Genomic DNA, 21,512 nt, shown 5'->3' on the forward strand with positions numbered 1-21,512 from the left:
AGTCAAAATTAGGGGAAGAAAAAAAAAGAAAAGTATTTCTATTGACATGAAGTATTTAAAACCCAGAGTGACTTTTCCCCAGGAACTTTTCCATAAAGCCAATGTCCGACACCAGCGCAGCCGATGAGCAGCGCTTTCGCTAGCTGGCTCAAAAAGTAGCTGCTGTTCAGACTCAGTTGCAGACTCTGGTCTATTATTAGGAAAAACTTGGGGCATTATTTCTTTATGACCACTGCTTCAAAAAAAAAAAAAAAAGAATATCCTGTGGTGGAAGCAGCGTGTGGATTTAACTGGGTATTCCTAAGCTATAGGAATATTATTTCCTATATATATTTTATATGTATATATATCGGGAATATATATTTCCGAAGCCACTGGAAGCAAGAGACGGCAGCGAGCTGGAGAAGCGCCCGGTCCCATGTGGGACGCTGATCAGACGGCGCATACTCACCCTGGCAGACATCGCTCCTGCCCTGCTTATCTGACCTTACAAAACACGCCGTGGCAAGCGATGCCGAGACACAAGAGAGCAGGCTGCGACGTTACCTGTGCCTTTTGCCAGCTTGTCACAACGTCACTTTGATCTACAGCACAGCTTTTCCCCGCGCTTTTCAAGACCGACACGCCAGCTACGTACAAAACTACACATTACTCATGTAATGGATGCGTCAAAGCTCACGTGGCTCACAAAAAACTCTCCAGAATTTAAAATTCTGCCTTATATCATCCCTCCATAAGGAGGGCAGAGGGGTTCAGGCCCCGAGCTGGAAAATTCAGCGCGATTTGGGCAAGATGGAGGAGAGACTGCGGTGCCCGGGAGGGGTCGAGCTCTGATGCTGCTAAGGGGGGAAAAATTAAATGCTCCCTGCCTGCTTGCACTTGCAAAGGGCCTGGTGCAATAGATACGTCAGCGCTCCCACACCTTCATTAAAAATGTATTGGTTAGCTCATTGCTCACAGCAAGCGTGGAAGATGAACCTTGAGCAGGAGTCAGAAAGCAAAGAGCGTGCCTGCTGCTAAGGCTCGGGCTGCTTTGATCAGTCCCTGGTTAGAAACAGAACAAGAAGAGTCGGCCCCGGTAGGAGAATCTTGCTCTCTTTCCCTCAAAAAAGGTCAATCTGAATTTTTTTTATACATCAGGTTTCTCTGAGTAGGATTAAAGTTGTTTTTAAAGGCGTGTGTTTACTCTGTATTTAAACTGAAACTCTTGATTTCCTGCAGAACAACCCAAGCTCTGGAAAAGCCCGGTTTTCACGGATCAGAAACGCATAATGCAGCCAATGCTACCGAAAGAAACAGAACGAGCAAAGAGCGCGCGTCTTCCTGATTTTGCATTTCCTTCTGCTCTCTCTCAGGGCAAGAATCGGGCGCCAGCGGCGGCCGGCGAGCCCAGAGCAGCCCCCGCTGCCGGCAGCCCCCCCGCCTGCCCCTGCTGCCCCTTGCTGGCTATAGACCTGGGGAAAGGCACCTTCTCTTAGCGTTGGAGTAAAACGCTCTCGTCCTGCACAATGAAGACAAAAAAATGAAAATAGCTTTCTAGTTTATCATTAAGCTTCTTCGTGCAGACGAAAAAAATCCAAATGAAGCCCGATTTCCATGTTAAAGCCTCAGAAGTGTTATTTTTACAGGAATACATTAAAATGCATTTCTACTGAAAAAATGGGTTGAGATTGTTTATCCCAGAGTGATTTTTTTTTGCTTAAGTATGCAAACAGGTTCCCCAGCACAGGTGAGAAGAAAAGGAATTATTTATACAGCTGCTTCATTGCCCATCCTCTCTCGGATTTACGTGACTACGACCTTACCGCACAAACCGTGCCCCACCGAGCAGCAGAGCGTAACCCAGAGGCAAAGTGCTCATGCATTTGGGCACACGGAGAGCAGCCCGAGAGCTGGCAATGGCTCATGTAAGAATAACGAGCACTTTCTCTCTTTAAATACAAGTAGTAAATCTATGTAATGCTGGGTATACCTGCCCTGGATCTGCCTGTCTCCCCGCTGTGCTCCCAGACCCCGGCTGGGGGAATGCGAGGGGCCTGGGACCCCTGAACAGCGAGCATCATCGGGACCACATGGGTGGGGAATCCTTGGGGTATTTTTTTTCCTTGATAATTGCAAAAAGCAAGCAGGGAGGTGAGTTTTTGCTCAGCAAGGTCATCTCTAAAGCGTCAGATGCAGTCGGGAAAGCCAGATGCTCTGGTACAGTCCCGGCCAGAGCCAGGAGCAGGGAAGGCAGCGCACGAAGCCCCCTGCCACGACCACCCCCGGGCAGTCAGCGCGGGTGGTGGTGGGCACCCGCACCCAAAGCGGCCGGGGCAGCTGCCGGGGCTGCGGCATGGCATGGCACCCGCTGCTCAACTCGGATTAAAAAAAAAAAAAAAAAAAAGAAAAGAAAAAAAAAAACCACTCCAGAAAGCGCAAGGCGCACTTGGCATTTCAAAAAAAACAACTGAGGATGATTCACAACCACAGCCAACGGGAGTATTTTGGAAGAAAAATACACTAGAGAAAGGTATATATTTTTAAAATCATTACTTTTCCCCTTACCAAGTCACTGTCTTTCTCTTGTCTACCCCAATTCGCTGTTTATAAACGCATCCCCCCCACGACTCCGCGTGACAGTGGCAGATAGACCTCCCACTCCTGCCCCTTGCCCATCACGTTGTTCCCTTGCATTGGAAAGCAATTTCCCAGCTGGATATCCTCACCTTCAATGGAGGAATTTCTGTATTAAAACTGGATTTGGCTCCATTTCCATCGCATCCCAGAGCCTAGCAAGGTGTGATTATTAGTGGGTTATCTGCTGATGCAAAATTCACCACTCGATAATGTCATTGCCAGCAGATGTGTCACCTCTGCAGGAAAAAAACAAAAGTGTTCCTGCCTGGAAGCCAAAGCTTCGCCTCTTGCCAGTACAATTTTATCCCCGGCTTGCTCCTGGCGAGGACGATGCCACACGGAGATCTGGCACGTGGGGTCCGCTCTGGCGCTCGAGCGATGAGCAAACGCACAGCCCTGCATGCTGCAAGTTCCTGCGTGCAAATCGGACCCCTTCGCCACCGTCCCAGGCCAGCGGATATTTGGGGTTGGGTTTGCAAAAGCTTTTCCCCCGAGCAAAGCGCCAAGGGGCAGTGGCAGAAGCTGACCCTTTTCTGCTCACAAAACGTCTATTTTTGTACCCGCTTGTGAGCACAGAGTATCCCGCCGGTGGCTGCAGGAACCGCTCGTTTGGGAAGGTTTCTTCTGTGCTTTTGTACACTGAATTGGATTTGGGGGTTTGGGATGGCTGGTTTCATCCTGCTGCTCGTTTCCTTGGAGTCAGGGCTAATCACCTTGTTGGAGGCTGTCTCAACATTTTCTAAAAATCAACAGGCAGCCTCCACAGGCAGAATTCGCTCTGAATTAACTACAAGAAAAACGTGACCTTATTTTTTCCCCTGCATTGCAATCGCGTTTCAGAGCCAGCATCACAGAAAGGGCCTCGTGCCAGCCCGTGCATCTGCCGAGGGTTAGACTATTAAGATTCCTCAATTAAAGCCTCGCCTGGCCTTAACTTGCTCAAAGGAGGAGGTGAAAGCCCAGCCCAGCCGGGAGCAGGGCTCAGCACCGGGATGCTGCAGGAGCCGGGTCCCGGGGGAGCTCAGCCCGGCAGAGCGGTCCCGGCTCTGGTGGGAGGCTCCGCGACCCGGGAGCGATGCTCAGCCACCGTCACAGCAACCCTTCCCAAATGTCTTTGCTTGTGAAACACGCTGCTAACACGCCTGACCTCGTATGCTCACTCAACACTTCTCACACTGCAAGCAGCACCCAGCAAATGAATTAATTAGAGAGTGTGAGCTGTGAGAAGCAGGACGTAATTAAAGGGTACGCATTGCCTTAGCACTGCCTGCCTTTGATTTCTGTCCCACTTCACATTTTCCTCCACTTACTTTTTCATGCTACAGGATGAAGCACACTCCCACCTTGCTGAGATTTTGGAAGGCTTTTAAGGAAGATTGCTGAGCCTTCAGAAACTTTAGTAAACCTTAAATTAGGTGTTCATGCTGCAGAGAGTTTAGGGAAACACATTTATCTTTTAGGGAACTACGAAAGAGAAGCTATTTAGAAAAGTCATATAAGCCGGCACTCGAAGCAGACACCTGAAGGATCTGCGGTGGGAGGGGAGGATGAGCTGTGCCGCAGAAGAAATACCTGTACATTCAAGAGAAGGAGGCAACTGAACTTCAGGCTTTCCGCTTCTCCTCTCCTCTCCTCTCCTCTCCTCTCCTCTCCTCCCACGCACACAGCAAGGGCTGTAGGGCTCACTGCTCCTGGACCAGGCTGAGATGCTCAGCTCCGAGCTGATGCCCAGCAGCTCTCCCCCAGCTCTGCCCTTGCCCAGAGCAGCCACTTGCTCCCTCCTCAGCCCCCACTTATCCCGTGCAGCTGTGCTCACAAAGGCTCAATATATTTAGATGCTGCTGCAGTTCCACATGCTTGAAATTAAAGAAAAGCTCTGCAAAACATTTTTTCCTGCTGCTACTTCCTTCCCATAGCTTTTCTCCACCGCGACAACATTAGCTCTTCGTGAAACTGTAAGGATGATAAATAAAATCTCTGCACAGATAAGAAGACAACTCCTTTCAAAGCCTGAATCTATTTTAACCAGAAGAGCTCTTCTTGGCGGAATAGGCCTTATTTATATGACTTGTGATACAGGGTGACTTTCACATTTCACTCTATTTTAAAATAACCAAATCTCAAAGCGTGCTGGAGAAAATGAGGTAACCCCTCGGGCACCTGCCCGTGAGCACAACCGGCAGCAGCTGGGGATGGAGCAGGGAGCTGGAAGGGGATGCCCGTAGCCACAGCAGGCACCAAACGCAGGCAGAGTCCAGGTCCTTGCCCGCTCCTGCCTTCACCCACTCGCCCCTGAGGCAGCAGCACGGGAGCCCAGCACACCCAACCGCTTTCCTAAAGACATGCCGGTGCCTCCACCTCCCCGTGCCGGCACCTCTGACCCCCGGGGGAACAAGGACCCCCCTTTAACACAGGGCTGGAGAGGCCCCAGCAGAGCTAGGCATCCATCCCTGGGGAGTCTGTGCACGTCCCTGGGGCCTTCACGCTCCTGATGTCCCAGCCTTGCACCACGGGAAGGTGCTTGCAGCAAGAAAAACGGCCGCCTCCTTTCTACAGCGTTTAGGGGTTTTTTTAATATGTGTGTGTATATATATATATATATGTACTTTTAAGCATTCTTCACATGAGCAGTTCAACTGCCATCAAAGAAATTACTCGCATGAGTAAAGCCATCCGGAGCTGCTCCGTCCATCGCACACGCACTTACCGGGCTACTGAAGGCCAGCAGCAGCGTATCGAAGCCTGCAGGAACCGCAGCATCACTATAGGACCTGCGGGGCCCGCACGTATATGCCACAGTGCTTATAGATGCTCTTGTTGATAAAATATTGATAAGATAAAATATTGGTAAGACATTCTTTAGCTTTCAAATCAGTATGGAACAGAAAAAAACCAAGGTGCACACACTGGATAAAATAAAATAAAAATCTGCCCAGAGCCCAGGCAGATTGCTGTCCCCCAAGGCTGGAGCTCTGACACTTAACGCCCTTGGGGCATTCACAGACATCTCAGATGTGGTCTCTGTGGGCTGTCACTCACGGGGATCGGGTCATATTAGAAGGATTTTATGCCATAAACCCTCGTACAGTTCCACTCGAGCGCTATGGGTGGAAAGCGTCACCTCACGCCGTGGGCACGCGCCTCGGCTGATGCACAGAGCTGTTATTAACACACGTAAGGGCTTCTGCCACGAGCCATCTGCAAGCCTGAGCGCAGGCTGGGGCTCTGAGAGCACATTTTTTTTACTGAAATACAAGAGCAGCTACCGCTGCTCCAGGGCAGTGTGTGGCTGCAGTAAGTGCGGCGGCCGCGGAGGTTACTCACCCAGCCCCAGGCACGAGACTCTCAGTCCGGATTTTCCAAGGTTTCTAGAAGGAAAAGAAAATAATTAGAAAATATTGTTAAGTCCTGAAGGGACACACAACTTCAATGACCCCATGGGAAATGAGCGGCCAGGGCAGACACATCCCTGCTTTTGTCCAAATCATCCGTTTTCCTCTGAAAGGGGCAGACTCTCCCTCCGCTGGGATGCCGGCTGCCCGGTTTGGAGCAGGGTGGATGCGCTGCCATCATCCTTTGCCTCACTAGGCTGTGGGAGAAGCTCTGAGCGCTCACGGGGTGAGGTGGGGGAGCAGGCATGGGGCTGGGAATAAACCCAGATACATTCAGATGTAACTCACACCTGATGTGGTTAGGGGTCCCACGAAGAATTTCCTTTTGCTTATCAACATCGGTTAGCATTCATCGTAGTAACACTGATTAAAGCATTCGCCTTATTCAGCTTCGCGGGTTTTTTTATGCACCCTCACACTTGTCAAAAACATTCGCATCCATCACAGCAGAGCCCCGGTCCGGTTCCCACTGGGGCTCCCAAGCTTGTGGATTCCCCCTGAACGAAACACCCCGCGATGTCCCAGCCCGAGGGGAGGCACCGCCTTGATCCCTAACACCGGCTGCTTTTCAACATCGGCGAGATGAAGTTATTACCCTTCTCCCCACCTCCCAGAGCCGGGCTGGAGACAACATAATTAGCCCCGAGGCCATGAAATGTGCCATACATTAAACCCCTACCCTAACTTAAACGTATCGCTGCAGTACAAAATACCCTTTTAATTATACCCTCCTGCTTTAACCTTTATGTTACAGTGGATCTGTGCAATTTTTTTGCCAGATAAAGGTATAATTTAGGGACCATCTATCTACCTTCCACTGCAGAGCGCCGCAAACAGTCACTGCACTTTTTGCTGCTCCTGATGAATTATTTAAAGCCAAATAAAAACAAAAGAAAGTCCTGCTCACCCACGGGCAGGGGACAGCGAAAGGGGTCGGCCAAAACACCCAACATTAGCGCAGGTCGTGCCCTGCTCTTTCAGCTCTTTTTTACACGCTTGATTTTGTGGCCATTTCAGGTATTCACTCGTGTGGCACGATTTCCCACGTTGGAGAGCGACCGAAGGCATCCCCGGGGAGGTCAGCCTGACTGCAGCAGGCAGCCCTTGGGGCAGGAGCACCCACTCTCCCACCCGTCCCCACGGCCCCCCAACACCGCTGCTGTACCCAAAAATTGAGCGCTGCTGAAAGGAATTTAAAATTTTGGGAGAGACAGGAATTTGTCCTCGAGTAGCTATTTGAAAAGCTGGAGCCGCATTTCCAGCACCACAGGCCCGCCAGGCTCACAGCACTGACCTGATTTTTTTTTCTTTTCTATTTTTAATTCTTTTTTTTCTCTTTTTTTTATTATTTTTTTGAGCGAAAGCACAGCTGGACCCCTGCGTAACAAAACCCATCCATGCACAGAATAGCACAACTGACGCCAATCCTCCCCTGCTCACCAGCACAAAGTATCACTCTTAAAAAGTTCAAAGGCAAATACCCGGCAGCTGCCTGCGTGCTCCGGACAGAGCTGCAACACTTCTGGCAGGAAAGGGGAGCCCGGGCTCACGGGATTGGGATTTCCAGGCTACTTCTGGAGACAGCCCACCCGCTGCATAGTGCTCTTTGGAGAAGTCAGGTGCTACCATGCCTTTCCAAACAGTTTACGCTTATTTTGTAGGAGAGTTTTTTTACGTCCTGGTTCTCACCAAGCTATTCTTTGCCTTTCGAAGTCCGGCTCTGTCTCTGCACAGGCACACGGCTGTGAGGGCACAGCTTGGCCGTGGAGCTGCACCCCTCTCTCTACATGGATACAAATATATACACACATACATATACCCTTTATATGTACGCATATATAAATGCATATATATACACACATATACATATAGTGTGAGTGAAACCCTGTGGTGTTTGCATGCATTTATAGGGTACACCGGTCCCCCCAGCAGCGGGGTCTGTCTCAGGATCTCAGCCCAGGTACCGGCTGGCTGTCCTGTCCTCCTTCCCTGCAGGTCCCCTGTCCCCCCGTGCCACAAAGCCCCGTCAGGGCTTGTCCCTCTGCACGCTGGGGACCTGGGGGGTAAAGCACACACACAGAGAGGAGCCAGGCTTTGCTCAGGAGAGCGATAACCAGCTCTTTGCCGAGTCTGGTCCACTAACGAATCTGGACAGAAATACTGTGTTTGAATTTCCAAAGCTGTCTTTGCCATTTACTTAGCGTACGTGTGACCGGGGTGCTTGGAAAATTTTATGTCTATAGTCAACAGCCGACACTGAAAATGCCAAGTCTTTGCAGTGCAAGATCCCTCTTGCAAAATGAGCTCAGAAGCTGCTCGGGAGGAGGTCACTTCAGCCCGCGGTCCAGCCCGGAGAGCATCGCCAGGTCACAGCCCCCAGCTACTCCCACTGTTACCAGCCCTCCCTTTGCCTGCGAGCACTTCACTCAACTGCACGCTCTAATTAACGGGCGGGCAGCCTGAAGGCAAAGTGGCCACACCAACACATGGAACTGCAAAACCAGCTAAAAACTCGGCCCGCTCGGGATGGCTCGCCTCCCAGTGTGGACCTCGTGCTGCTTAAAAGCACACAGCCACTGATTTGGTTACTGGTCCTACGGCAGAGCAGTAGTCTGTCTGAAAGAGCAACAGTTCTTGAGACCTGGTTCTCCTCTACCCCCCTAAAAAATGGAACAACAAAAAAAAAACCCAAAACCACCAAACAAAAATATATGTATGTATACATTTGTATCTGTTTTGCAGCTTCCAGGTGTATGTGTAGATATATTACACACAGACATATATCTACACACAGACACATGCCTGGAAGCTGCAAAATTGCCAAGTAAAATCAATGGTCGGTTTCTAAGTAACTGGACAGTAAAAGCGCTTTGTGCTTCCGTTGCACTGATTCCCAAGTCTGAGACAATTAGCCAGCTCAGTCCCCAGAGCTGAACCGGCAGCAGCCCACGCAAACTGCCGAGGACGGCTGCACTGGCAGCGGTGGCCGGGATAGCAATTGGGATGGCAAGGCGAGCAAACCCTGACTCTGAGGAAGCCCGAGGTGCCCCGTCGGCATCGGCTGCTCTGGCCGTGCACGGGCTGAGCATCCTCCCTGGGCAAAGCTGCTGGAGTGCCTGTGCCCGCCGGTACCGGGGCAGAGTACCACCGAAGGGCTGCAGTTTCTTTCCGCAGGGAAGACCCCCGTGCACAGGGTGCGAGGGCTCCGGAGGGATGGCGTGGGATGGGGGGGATCAGCTGGGAAAGGGGGGGTCTGCCATTGCCCTCCTGAGCGATCATGGACAGCTGGGGTTTTCCTGGGCCGGTGGTGGAAGCTCTCAGCAGTATTTTCAAGGCCAGAAACTATCTTTTTATACAAAATAATTGCATGAATTGGCACTCAGCTGCTGCCGAGCTGACACTTGGCATGCTTTCCCTGGGGGATGCTGAAGCACCTGGCCAGTGCTGTACAGAGGCCATTGCCCCCGCAACCCAAGGCCCGTCTCACCCACCGCCCCGCTCGGGCCGGATCCAGCGAGGCTCTCTGCACGCCCTCAGGGCTTTGCTGCACGGGACGCGGTGGTCGGGCAAAGCCACGTCCCACCGGCAGCACTTGGCTCCAGGAGGAAAGGGGAAGACGGTGCCTTCGTGCACGTTTTTGTTAGCAATTATCAGTCAGTGCATCGGCGTTCTGGCCCTGGTCGTCCACCTTTATTCAGCATTTGCTAATGCCAGGAGGGGAGGAGACGGCGTTCCCCCATGGACAGCCATGAGCATCCGCGAGCGGTGGTATCCGACATCCCGCTTGCACCGCAGCCAGCGCCGGCAGTGCTATTCGCTGCCATTAAACAAAGTCCTGAGCGTGTCATTCCATCTCTGAGCCCCGACCTTTCCTGCCCGGAGCGGGCAGCCCAGCCCGCCTCCCAGATACCTGGCACCACCACCGCTCCCGGGGGTTTATGCTGACGCTATTTAATCACTCTTTCAGGAGGGAAAAAAAAACCTCTTCGAATTGGAAGTCAGAGCTGCTGAGGGATGAAGTAGCCATTAAAAAGGACATTGCAGGAGCCTCCAGTCTCTCAGGATCGCTCTGCCTAACCTAGAAGCAGCTGATTAAAAATCAGCTCTCTTACACACGCTTCCCCCCCCCATTAGCACAGCTATCTTGCTTCTCCTCTCACTGATATTCAGCTTCCCTTGCACTTTGCAGAACTGGAGCAATTGCACCGCTCCCCACAAATCACTGCCCAACCCCGCCATGCGCAGAGAAGCACCAAGAGTTTTATCTGCTGCTGTACCCGGCTGCCTGGGCGACCTGCAGCCGTGCAGCTTGGCACAGCCTCCTCCAGGACCGTGTCCCTGCAGCCTGCCGTGGCACCTTCCAGACGGCTTCTAGTTGCCAATCTGAAACCAGCTTCGTTTTATCCCAAACTTGCACCGCAAGCAAGACCCGAAGGTATTCAACAGCTCGCCCCTGAATTCTTTTAAAACCAAAGCCTAAAGCCAAACACTACTGCATGCTACGGCGTGCTGCCCAAAGGCAGCCAAGCCTGGCCGCTGGAGAAGCCTCCCAAGAGAATGGGATGGGGAAAGGCGCAGGGGAGCAGGGGCAGCCCCCGCTGTGCAAAGGATGCGGTTTTGTGGCGGGGGCATCGGGCAGCCCCGCTCAGTGCCCACGGCAGGAGCCGTGCAAACCTCACTGAAAGCACCCGGGTCACTGAAACCCTTAATAAAGGACATTGATAGCCACGCTCATCACATCGAAGGCCTTAGGGTGCTAACTTATTTTGTGAAGGGAAGGGACACACCATACTGTTTCTAGCTCTAAGAAAGATGCATTTTAAGTTTAACTTTAAATCTTTCCAGTTTCCTTCTCCAGGGAGCAGGATTGGGGCAGGCGAGCATACCACGGCGGTGTTGCCCTGTCCCGGTGCCTGGGATCGAACAGGGCAGGGGACAGCAGAAGATGTGGGGATGCAAAGCCCCCGAGAGCCCAGCCTTGCACGCTGATTTAACATAGCTGCTCTTTCCTGGCGTAAACCGAAGGTGACATTTTCCCTGCGCAGCCGGGAGTTTGAGCTAACACAACCGTCCCCGCAGCACCGGCGGCTTCGCCAGATTGCGCTGGCTTAACGAGCGCGGGAGATGAATGCCTGATTCATTGAAAACACAGCTTGCAACTCAGGGATGTTGTTAAAAATACACCGAGGTACCAAAACAGCGTGCGGGGAGGGATGACATTTCCCTTGACTAGGCTTTTCCAAGCAGAGGGCACATCCATTTCCCGAGGAAGCACGGGTTCTTGGCAGTGTTTGACGGGCAGCGCCGCTCTGAGACACCGGCATCCGCGGCAGCATCTGTGTACCGGCAGCCTCCAGGAGCGGCTGCTGCTGCTAAATGCCAGCCAACACCACGCGAACAACCGGGCAGCACGTGTGAACGGTCCTGGCGGGAAAAGGCTGGGAAGGAGGCGTTAGCCCAGCGCCTGCTGGGGCCGGGAGCCTGCGGACGGCAGGGAATGGCACCTTCCCGCTGGAAAGGAGCGACTCGAGCAGCAGGACCCAACCAGGCGGCACAGCCGCAGGGCTGGTTACCAATCCCTCTGCCACTTGGCAGGTCTTCACCAAGAAAAGCAAGTTCTCGTTTTCCTCTTGGCTGGTGGAGAGAGCTGCATGTACACCACATCTGTGCCTGCTCCTTCCTCATCCTCCTCCGTCATCCTCAGGCTCAGAGCCACAGTCCCCAGCGTTGTAGGGATTTTGAGCTCGGGTTTTTTGGCCGGTGGTCTGGCAGGCAGCACCCCAGCTGAGCAGGGATCAGGTCTGCAAGTGAAGGGTTATTTCAGCCGCACAGAGACCTGGAAAAATCTTTGCTCAACTGCTTGTGCCTCTTCCCAGCCTGCAGCAAAGAGCAGAGCCTCTGCCTGGGCAGCAGTTATCAGGTCCCTGTGACTCAAGGGCACAAAAGCGCTCTCAGATTCGCTTCTGTGACTAATTCCTATCTCCCTTGTTCCCAGCAGACACACTACTCCTTATCGGCGGCTCCAGCGCCGGCTGGGGACCAAGCGTGGCTCCCTGTGTCCCACCACAGCTGCTCATTTATAAATGGAGAGAAAAAACACGACCAAAACCCCATCACACAGCTTAGGTTTTACACACGGAAAAAATTATACTCAGAAAAGATACTTTGGTTCTGGACCTGCTGTGATGCTGAATTTTTCTTGCTTTGCTAGAAAAAGCGGCTCCGTGAGATGGGTGCTCACGTGCTGACACCAGTCCGTGCGGGGACGTGGAGACCAGCCGCCGTGAGCACAGCCTGGATCCAGCCCTGCGTACACGCTCGGGCTGCAAAAGCCTTCAGGTCCCCACAGCTCGGGGGGGGAAAAAGGCATTTTGCTTGTTAGCCACTTTGCTGTGAGCAAAGTTATGGGCAAAACCAAGGAAAATACTAGATAGAGAGATGTATCAGATTTGAACGATGGGTGAGAAGAGGTTGTTACACGTCTGAGGAGCCAGGGTTTGACAGGCACAAGAAAGACCAAGGCAGCAACTTTTGACTTCAAGAGCTCTTTGGTTCAGCATCAGGCAGTCAAAAAGTGACACAAAGGGAAAAAAGAGGACTAAAGCATTCTGCAGAAATACAGAGGGGCAATGAGAGCAACGAGAGGCATCTGGGATAAAGCCTGACACTAAAAAGGCAGGGGAAATATTACAGTTTTTCAAGAGTCTCAGGAGCAAAGGAAGGTGAAATCCATTCCCAGGGGATTTTTCCTTGTAATGTGGCCATGTAGGAAGATTAGATCGTGTCTGAAACGTTAATTTCAGTTAAAAAAGACAAGAACCCAAGGTTTAAAATTGAGATGAATATTTGGCAATGAAAAGTGAGAATAATTTCACTGTGCAGCAATTCTAAACCCATTTACCTCCTTCTCAGGAAGGATATTTGATGGGAATAATATTCTAGAGCATTGCTGGCTACCTGCAAGTCTGAAATCATTCTTCTAATGACGAAGGAAGGAGACTTGCAAGTCGGTTGGAAAGTTTTCCCCTAGTTGCCAGTTTTGCTTTTAAAAGCCTTATTCAAGCTACCCTGCAATCTTCCTAACCGCCCCATGCGGCGGCAGCACCCCAGGGCATGCATGGGTATCACTAGAAATGATTTAAAAATTCTTTCTTTGTCAACATAATTCTGCATATAGGAAGTTTCTGCAGTATTTAACCAAATTTATTTGTTAAACCAATTTTACTTCCTCAATTCCACTCCATTACACCGTTAGGAAAGCCTTTTCTCTGGAAGAGCTATTTGCAAGCCTCGTCCAGATCTCCTCTGCTTAAGCCAGCTTTTCAAGTGACACTAAACCATTTCTTGCTGAAAAAACCCTGTCTCTCCCTGTGCTGCTGCTGTCCCAATTAATTGACAGGGTAAGTGGGGGGCGGCCAATTATAATCCCGTGGTCGTTAGGGGCTTGCCTCACCAAGCTGAGGAAACCTTTTCAAGTGAAATTGCATGTAGATGAGAAGCACACAGTCCTTGCCTTAACCCAGCGGTGCCCAGCCTAGCTCCCGCCTAAACCTCCTTTAACATGGGACAGCAGCGAGGATTGTGAAAGACCTGCAAAATTCCCCCATCCTCATTTTGCCTCTTGCGCTCACCCGGTGCCTCCTTAATGGCTTTTACGGTAACTTTTAGTTTAATTGTTTCCTCGGAAGGGTAAGTGCTGACAGTGCAGTCAGAGCTGAACAAGACCAAAAGGAATATATAATTTATATATATACATATAGATATATATATCTTGCAGGCAGCGAGACCTGCGCAAGCCTGCGCAGCCCTGCCCCGTGCCCTCCTGCCTGCTTTTCTGAGGCGGGTTGCAGGCAGCATCGCAAGGCTGAGCCGGCTGCCCTTGCAGCAAAGTCCTGCTGTCAGGCTTGGGGCAGAGGCGAGTGTTAGGAGGGAGGTGAGCAGGGGGTGGGTGGGATGAGCCTGGAGCAGATTGCTCCCAGGAGGAGCGGGCACAGGGATCCCCGGGAGCCACGAGAAACGAGAGGAAAGCCAGAGAGCAGCGGGGTCATGGGGCCCTGGGGAGGATGAGGCTTGGCTCTAGTAGAAGGTATCCAGAGCGAGGATTTGGTAAAAAAACTCCACCACGGTGACATTTTTATGACTAGCCCCTGATGAGGCAGCACATAACAGCATGGCCTTGCACCCCTCGTGACACCCCCAGACCTTGCACCCCTCCAGCGAGGCACCTGGGTGTCAGCACAGGGGAAGGTCCCTGTTTCGTGGCCGAGCACTTCGGTCTCCCCCAGGCTGGGCAGTAGCTGAACCCACGCCAGGCCAGGCTCCGTGCACCCAGGCGGCTGCAGGACGGGGCTTTAATGAAGTGCCTAACTCAGCTCCTGCATTTGAAGCCCCACGTTTGGATGGGTGCCGGGTACCTCCCACAGGCATTGGGGTAGAGGGGCCCCCCAAAACCATGCACAGAGACACCCACGTCCTCCCACACTGCTGGCAGGGCTCCCATCCCCAGCAGCAAAGCATCGCCGTGGGCCACGGCCGGGTCTGCCAGCGGCACCGTGCGGGCAGTGGCGTGGCACACCAGCACCCGGTCGGGTCTGGGGGATTTCAGAGCTGACAGTCTCTTTAATTAAAAGAAAAGGGGGAGAAGGCAGGGGAGAAAACGTGTCTACAAAGCAGCCCATGCCATATGGCAGGAATGGTATTTGTCTCCTGTGGCACAGGGCAGAAAGCGATTGTAATTATTCACTTTTAATTAATTCTAGTGTAGGGGAATCGGTAAGAGAGCCCATCAATGGCAGCAAATGCTGCAGCACTGAAGGCAGCCGTAACGCTGGGCTACAAGGAGCCACGAGCAGCCACCAAGCTCGGTCCCCGTGCCCCTGCAGTGCTGAGCACCCTTCAGTCACCATTGGCAAGTGCTTTCCCCATCCCTCCAGAACATCCAGCAAGGGGGGACCCCAAAACCCCACAGACCCAGCTCCCCAGCTACCCCAACAGGAGAGAGCACCTACCCCCAGCGCCCAGCCCTGGTGTAAAGCAAACCCATTTCCCCTTGCACTTCAACAAGCAGTGGGGAAGAGTAATTCCCTTCTTTAAGACAACCTTCACCATTAATCTTCCAGCCCCACCACAGCATCACCCGGGTACCAGATGCTTCCCATCGCACACAGCTGGAAGAGCAGCAGCAGCAGCTGCTTGAGGAGCATCACAAGCCCCCTGCATGAGGGCACAGCCAGCCGAGCCAGCACCCACCACCCTCCCGGCAGGGATTTACGGTCTGAGCTACCTATGCTGCTTAATCAACTCATTAACCCACAAGTGGTTCCTCCTATCGTTAAGGGACAAAGCAATTACAAGAAAATACATCCTGGTTATCCAGGTAGGAGATTTGTTTCGCTGCTGCCCTTCATTGTTCAGAGCTGGGAGAGTTTGGGTTTGGTCGCTTCCATTAACACACACCTAAATCAGCCCAAATCTTCACTCCCCGGTGCCAGGCAGGGCTGCAGGGCTGCCGCACCGTCAGGTATCTGAACCTGCATCGGCCTCTGCCTCCATAACCCCACCGGGTCGCGGTTGGTTTGCAGAAGGGGACGTGGCTCCTGTTCAATCCAAAACCATCTGCCTCCACGTACCGGGTAAACTGACACCAGGCTGAGCTTACCTGCTGCATCATGCTTTAGCGAAGCTAAAGCTGATCCCAGCCAGGATTCCAGCCTGGATCAGGTGTGGGTGCTGACAGTTCCCCCTTGCCCTGCATCCAGCCAGCCTGGAAAGATCTCCAAAACAGCCCTGTGTTTGGTGGAGGCTAAAACCAAAAAGTTTAAGATTTTAAAGCAGTAAGTGACGGTCTGGCTGCTTGGAAGCCGAAGCTGCCAAGCAGCTTTGCCTCAGTCTGAGGTGTGCTGAGCAAACCCTGCTTTAAGCTTATCTACTTCCAATAGTCCCATCTGTACAATGGGATCAGGATAACCACCCTATCTGTCTGTCTATCCATCTGTCTATCTATCCATCTATCTGTCTGTCTATCCATCCATCTGTCTGTCTATCCATCCTTCTGTCTATCCATCTATCTGTCTATCCATCCTTCTGTCTATCCATCCTTCTATCTGTCTATCCATCTGTCTATCCATCCTTCTGTCTATCCATCCTTCTATCTGTCTATCTGTCTGTCTATCTATCTATCTATCTATCTGTCTATCTATCTATCAGGAATGAGAGAGAGAAAGAGTGAGAGGTTTTTCTAAGGAAAAACATAAGTTTTAAATAAAATCTCTGCAATAACACATACAATGACTAAAACATTTTCGACTCCACACCCACAGAAGAATCATCAGGCTTAGAAGAGCTCTACAGAAACCAGATAATGCTGGTTTTTGCTTGTTCCAACCCCAGTTTAATTGCCCTGTGTTGGTGGTTTTGCCCACAGAAGCCAACCTCTACCAGAAATGCAAAACCAAGGGGATGGATCCTGCATGGGTCGGTCCTACCGAAGCAGCCCCAGTGGCAGATGACCCCCAGGACCCCTTTTCACAAGACCTCGGGGGCTGCCAGGGAGGGAGGTGCCGGTGGGTGGGGGGTCCCGGGTCCGTGGGGGGATCGCTCGCCCCCCGTGCGGGGCACTGCGGCTCCCGGTGCCCACGCCGCGGTGCCCACGGCCACGCCGACAGCCTTGGCATCAGGGAAGCGTGCGGGGGAGGCAAAACCCGGCACTCCCCAGGCATTTCTAAGTATTCCGGCATGCGAAAAACATGCAGAGAGCAATAGATGGAGGGAAGGAGGCAGGAGGGGAGAGAGGGGCTTTGAACGGAGCAGGAGGAATCGGGAAGGGCACAAAGCCAGCCCCTGGGAGAGGCATCGGCATCTTCAGGTGCAGAGACCTGCACGCAGGTGTCTTCATGGACGTCCTCCATCTCTGCTACAGAAAGGAGGGGTTGGGGCACCCCGAGCACGGCGCAGCCCTCCTCGCACGCCTGCACGCACCCTCATGGCTGTGGGGAGAGCCCCAGGGCGGTGATACAGCCCCCCACCCATCTGATGAAGCAAAATTGGGGAGACCATGACACGGTTTTCCTGCATATAAACTGCAGATAGTTTGGCTTATTGCTACAAAAATGTAAAAAAAAAAAAGTCACTGTTCCTGAAGCTGGCGGTGGGAAAACAACGTTGCTTAGAAACATCCCCATTAGTGCTCCAGAACTGTTCCTTTCTGCACAGAAAATGAATAAAATATGTAATTTGTTCCCTGAAAAAAAGAGGCTGTTTCAAGTAACAACAAAAACCTGACAAAAGTAGAGACCCTTTCCAATTGCCCTCTCCCGCTGCAGCACATCTGACGTCCTTTGCCTGTGACCTGCAGAGTGGGGAACAACAAAGTGTAATCCCGGGCTTCGGAGCCGTGCTTAGCCTTAGTGCTTCTGCTTGCTTCGTACCGTACGAAACCCTCACCGGTTCGGCTGCTTCCCATGATGATGAACCCTCCTTATCACACCCTGCTTCTCTCCCCCCTCAAATGCCAGTGAGAGCCACCCTGCACCCCCTGAGCAAAGCGAGCTGGTGCCAATTGCAGACCCCGACCCCGTCCCTGGTGCCTGCATTAAAATGGGCAACAAGGGGCAGTTGTGGCTCCCCAAATTTCCCCGCTTGTACCCAGCAAGGCGGGGTGGGACCCCCCATCCCTGCCCCGTGGGGAAGAAGCTGCCCCTCACACCAGCAGAATGTGTGTGGGGTCCCCAGGACACGGGGTGCCCTGTGTAAACCAGCACGACGTGGCAGAGTGGGGAAGGGACAGGCAGGAGAGGGGCCATCCCTCTCCCGCCCGGTCGAGCTCTCCTCTCCACCATCACCGAGCCTTTCCCGAGCTTCCTGGTGCAAAACTGTTGGAAGTTTTGGGTGACATTTCTCTCGGATGCTCCCAGAGCTGTGACGTTGGAGAGACCTACCCTTCCAGCACCGACCACATCTGCAGGGCTTTTGCTCCCCTGAACTCCCAAGACACACACACAAACATCTCCTTAGCCTGGCAATGCCGAACCAGAGAGCAGCGTGGATACGTCACAGCTCGGGCTGAGCAAAGGCACTCCATATTTCTGAGTGCTCTGGGAAAACCCACCATCTCCATGTCTCCTCACAAGTTTCTAGGGTGACCTGTCAGCATCTGCTCGGGCTCCCGAGCTCCCTGCCTCCCCAGGGGAAGATGCTCAGCTCCTCCTAACACCTCAGAGCCATGTAAATGCTACTTTTCACGATTCATCGGGCTGCGACAGCCCTCCGTGTGGCTTAGTCTTGCTGTGAACCGAGGGCGAGGCAACACGGAGGTGTTAATTCTCTTCTTTAATTAACTTGAGTGGCTTCCTGCTTTTAAAGTTGGATTTCATTTTGCTTCATCAGCTCAAAAAGACCTGCAGATTTTAGACAATCAGTAGCTGCCCCTCTAGCAAGCTCCGATGGCAGGAGGTTGTCTCTAAGTGGTGTGGGTGAGAAGAAAGAAAAATAATGGTTTCTGTCTCCCATTTTGCGAATAAAACACTTCACAACACGCACAGCAGTTTCCACTAAATTACCGCCTATATTAGCAGCAATTGCAGTGATGCAGAATCCCGGCTTTCCACTGTTTTATGTATTTTGAACCCATCCACATGTGCAGAGATAACAAAGTGAGGGAGGTCTGTGTGCGGCTGGGACACCTGCACATCCTGGGCAAGCTTTGGTTACGGGCAGGTACAAATCACTGTACTCCACTTCGTCTTGGGTAATGCTACAAAAATCGGCGCAGTGCCTCCCCAGCCCCTTTCGCTGCTTTCTGTTGATGCTTTCAACCGCCTGTCAAGTCAGCACCGCATTCTACCTAGAAAATGGTTTATTACAGGATGGGTTTTAAAACCTTAGTCCTTGGAAAGCAAGAATGGGGATTTTTAACCAAAGTCCTACCGAGTATCTTTCCTTACTCTAATACAAACTACCTTCCTGCTTGTCCCTCAGAAATATTCCCCGTTTCTAAATGGAAATTGCTTCACCTTAATACGAGTTGAAAGGCCACCCTGCCCTGCGCTCCCTGCCACAGTAGAACGGGGAGTTGGTGACTATCCCCACTGCTGCAGCAGTGATGTTAAGTATTAGGTCAACGATACAAAATAGGAAAAAAACCCCTGCTACTAGTGGAATAGCTGTAGAGGTAAAACATGACAGTATTGATCGGCTGAAAAACAACAGCAGCAAAGCCAGGAGGTGGGTCCCAGGCAATGGAAACCCCAGCTCGGCGGCAGAAGGGGCAGCCAGCCCAGGGGCGGACGGCGCGAGGGGACAAGCAGGTGCCTAAATGGCATCTGGCCCCCGTTTCTTGGCTCTCCTCACGCTTTCCAACTCATCTCCCGTACTCGTAGGGCCACCGGGTGTGTAGGTGGTCGCTTCAGCTGAAATTCCCCAGAATTTTTTTTGGCTGCATCCTCCGAAAAGTTGCAGATGACGCATTAAAATGTAGATAAGGCAAAATAGATGGGCCGCAGCCAAGCGCAGGGGCTGCCGCGCGTGGCTCTGGCAGACGTGCCGGCGTGCTCAGCCTCCCCGCGTGGGATCCGTGCCATGAATGAGGCTCCCGCATGCGACGCTCCTGCCCACTCCCTCCCTCCTGCCCAAGCTCCCGGTGAGCCCGGGGAGCTTGACAGTCTGCCGGGCGACTGGGTGCCAGCACCGGAGTGAAGCCGCTTGCCACCCTGGGGTGCAGCTGGCCCCCCAGGGACACACGCTGCCCGGGTGGCCTCTCGCCCGCAGCCAGAACAGAAATGGTTGCGGAGAGTTTGCTGCGACGGCAGCAGCTGCGCATCTCTATTCCCAGAGCTGCCCCGGCGGGGAGCGTGGGGTGGGGATGCCGGAGCGGGGGCAGCGCTGGCACTGCCGTTCCCAGGGGAATAATTCCGCTGAGGGGGCCCCGATTCCAGCAATCGCATCCTGGAATGATGCGCAGCCCACGGCTCTCCTGCACCCACCGCGTTTCGTCAGCCCTTGGACCCGAGGATGACAGAGAGGAGAAGAAAAAATATTTGTCATTCGGCAGTGATGCTTTTAGAGTGCAGAATTTCAAATGCCTGAGGGAATTATGTTATCCTTGTAAAAAAAAAAAAAAAAAAGTTGTTCCTAAAGGATTTGAATGAATCAAGTCATTTCCAGAAATAAGGGAGGACCAGGGAGCTCTCCATCACACCTATGCATGGGCTAATCCACAGCTTCCCCATCACCCTTCAGTGGTACCCAGCCCCGCAGTGCTACAGATCTCGGAGAGCTGGACAAAGACCTGGCAAACCCGGAACACGTGCCTGACCCTGTTACACTGACCACATCGATTCCACTTTATACAGGTAGGAAATCAGTAAGCAAATCATACCTGTGTGCAGGGCGCTGACTATACTGTCACTAGTCAATACGTCCCATAGGGTTGTAAATAACAGATACCATTTTCTCTCATTTTGATGCTACTTCAGACTGAAAGAGGCAAAATAAAAAATGTAAAAGCCTGTCATTGGTTTTTCCTTCCCCTTCCCTTGACCCACCTTGGAAAGTATTAGTCATTAAGCTGACGTGATTGAATAAGCTGAAACTGGAAAACACGTATTTTCTCCACAGGCAGGAGAGGCTAATTTTGACAAAATCACAAGACTAACGAACGGGAAGGAATCTGAGCAGCCCTGGAGCAACGCTGGGCGCTCAGTGCAGCCGTAAGCAGCTCTGCCCCGTCTGCAGCCGGGAGCATCCGCAGCAGGGTCAGCCCGGGAAGGGGAGCCTTTCGCTTTGGAGGGGCAATTTATCCTTGCATAAATACTTAGGTAAAAGCTATTTGCATGAACCATTCTAAAAATAAGCAGGCTGAGGCAAGGAGACCACTGTGAAAAATAACTGAATTTTTGTTTTAATTACTGTGCAGGACTTTTACCCTTTCAGAGAGAAAGGACATTTTTGGCAGATTTTAAGTACTTCTGAAATCAGTTGCAGCACAGTTTCGCAGCCGGTGCACCTGAAGCTGTGACCAGGCAGTCCTTGTTTTTTCTGGCAAATGTAATGCCAACAGGAAAATATAGGTATGCCATGAAAGTTTTACAGCTCCATACCCAAAATATTTCTAAAGCAGCTTGTTTACATCCAGGGCACATTTTTTGTGATGACTTACACAACCCCTTCACGAGCAACGTGCAAGCTGGGCGTACGCACCGGCAATCCTAACAGCCTCAGCCCCGCTATCACCTCTCTCGTGCCCTCCCCGTGCAAGGCGGCCATCTCATTTATTGAATCTGAGGTTCTCCGGACGCCTTGCAGCCAGCTGCATTCAACCCGCCGGCAGGCCCTGCAATAGACTCTCACACCACTCTTGCACGCTAGGCATGTAAGCAAAAACCAGGCATCAAACACGCGCTAGCTTTTCTCTTTGGGAGCTGCCAGAGGCAAGGCACCAGGACCTCGTTGGGGTGCCACGTACAAAGGGCCTCCAGGAGCTTCAGGACCATATTTTTCAATAAG

At 52.2% G+C, this 21,512-nt stretch overlaps 1 protein-coding gene across 1 annotated transcript in view; it reads right to left on the minus strand.

The window, feature by feature from the left end:
* Positions 1 to 21,512, minus strand: part of KCNAB1 (potassium voltage-gated channel subfamily A regulatory beta subunit 1) — a 74,362-nt gene that overhangs the window by 20,976 nt on the left and 31,874 nt on the right. Inside the window, 1 exon segment of the mRNA XM_050902452.1 lies at positions 5,944 to 5,987. Coding sequence (XP_050758409.1) covers positions 5,944 to 5,987 — 44 coding nt within the window.

Source organism: Gymnogyps californianus, chromosome 10 (genome assembly GCF_018139145.2).
Source record: "Gymnogyps californianus isolate 813 chromosome 10, ASM1813914v2, whole genome shotgun sequence".
Lineage (NCBI taxonomy): Eukaryota > Metazoa > Chordata > Aves > Accipitriformes > Cathartidae > Gymnogyps > Gymnogyps californianus.